The sequence below is a fragment of the Triticum dicoccoides genome, chromosome 5A (assembly GCF_002162155.2).
Source record: "Triticum dicoccoides isolate Atlit2015 ecotype Zavitan chromosome 5A, WEW_v2.0, whole genome shotgun sequence".
In the NCBI taxonomy this organism is placed as follows: domain Eukaryota; kingdom Viridiplantae; phylum Streptophyta; class Magnoliopsida; order Poales; family Poaceae; genus Triticum; species Triticum dicoccoides.
In genome coordinates, this window is record NC_041388.1 from 693828783 (window position 1) to 693830506 (window position 1724).

At 48.5% G+C, this 1724-nt stretch overlaps 1 protein-coding gene across 1 annotated transcript; it reads left to right on the forward strand.

The window, feature by feature from the left end:
- The first annotated feature begins 303 nt into the window (after positions 1-303).
- On the forward strand, positions 304-1081 carry LOC119298494 (pollen allergen Dac g 3-like). Its single transcript, XM_037575876.1, has one exon. It carries the CDS (start codon positions 368-370, stop codon positions 725-727), a length of 360 nt encoding a protein of 119 aa, XP_037431773.1. The 5' UTR covers positions 304-367; the 3' UTR covers positions 728-1081.
- The last annotated feature ends 643 nt before the right edge of the window (positions 1082-1724 follow it).

Sequence of the window (1724 nt, forward strand, 5' to 3'; positions counted from 1 at the left end):
CCGATTTGGCCCAACTAAGCATGCACGGCCTCTGAATTTCATTCCAACCGGAAGCTACGGGCAACTAAGCACGGCCTCTATTAACTCAAAAAAAAAAAAAGCACGGCCTCTAAATTTCATTCATACCGTCAGAGACGAGGCTCTGTAGTTGTTCCTCCGATGGTGATGGCCAGCCGCATACGCAGCGACGACCTAGCCCGGCCACGGCCAGCCAACGAGATCCCTGGAGCACCGCTCGTCGGCGGTCTCTTCCGTCCATAAATAGCAGGTACTTCATCCATCGGAATCCACACAGATCGCAGCAGCAACTACACACATACAGACACACAACAATCAAATTTCAACCAGTCTTCGACCAATCGAGAAGATGGCCTCCTCCTCCAGGATGCTCACGGTGGTGGTGCTGGCGGCGCTGGTCGCCGGTGCGATGTGCGCCGTGAGGGTGAAGTTGACGGTGGAGAAGGGGTCCGACAAAAAGAAGCTGGCGCTCAAGATCGACTACACAAGGCCAGGCGACAGCCTGTCAGAGGTGGAGCTCCGGCAGCACGGCTCAGAGGAGTGGCAGCCGTTGACCAAGAAGGGCGACGTGTGGGAGGTCTCGTGCTCCAAGCCACTGGTTGGCCCCTTCAACTTCCGCTTCTTGTCCAAGAATGGCATGAAGAACGTCTTCGACGAGGTCTTCTCCACCGATTTCAAGATCGGCAAAACCTACCAACCAGAATATTGATCGATACCGTCCAAGTTTCAGTTGGTCAAGATCGTCGTAATTAATTAATCCCCATGTACGAGTCGCATTAGAAATATGCGCCTGCATGAGTGGATATAGTGAATATTATTTTATGCACATACATGCATATGGTAGGAGAAGCAACGACGGACATGTTTGCTCTCCCATGCATGCATCAACTGTCTTTTTTTGTTTTTGGATTATCTTTTGGATTAGTTTGAATTGCTTACCACATATATCATGTGGTACATGCATCAACTGTCGATGCAGCAGTTTTTTTTTTGTGTAACCGAATATGCTCGAGATTTTGAGATATTTGAATATATAGTTTTCCATTCACCTTGAACTTTGATACGCCTCTTTATGCATATTAGTTTACAGAGGGAGTACTTAATTTGAGGTAACGGGGTGCAATATGTCTGAAAGTGGTTTCTGAATGATCTATGGAAGAAAGCTCTATTCTTTTGTCAGGAAAATACAGTAGCACACATTCTCTAGTTAGCAAAAAAAAAATTGAGTGATTTACAACTGTCCCTTTTTGAGGTGGAGGGACGCATACTTTTATGCAAATCTAAATTTAGTCTGTGTTACTTTAAGAACAATTCAGTCACTAATTAACTTACGAGCTCTTTTAGGGTGATTGGCGAGTTACAACTCGTAATTTCATGTAACTCCACCTCCAATTTTTTCCGACCGTTAGATCTGGGAAATTAGTTGAAGAATTATTTTTTGGTAAAAAGGGTAGAATGGTAAAAAAGTTCCTCCCATCCGTTCTGCAGGAGGATTAGCCCCCCGTCCCCCACGCACATCGTTGTGTTTCTCGTCGCATAGCCGCCGCCGCCCTTTTCGCCGTTCCGATCGAGAGATCCCGCGGCGGCCCCGATCGAGGGCAAGCACCAGCGGCCCGCCTCCCTGGTTTCGATCTGCTCCTGCCACCAGGGTTCCGGGGATCCGCTGCGGCGCGCCGGCCAGCCAAAGTCTCCCTTGCCCCCCACCC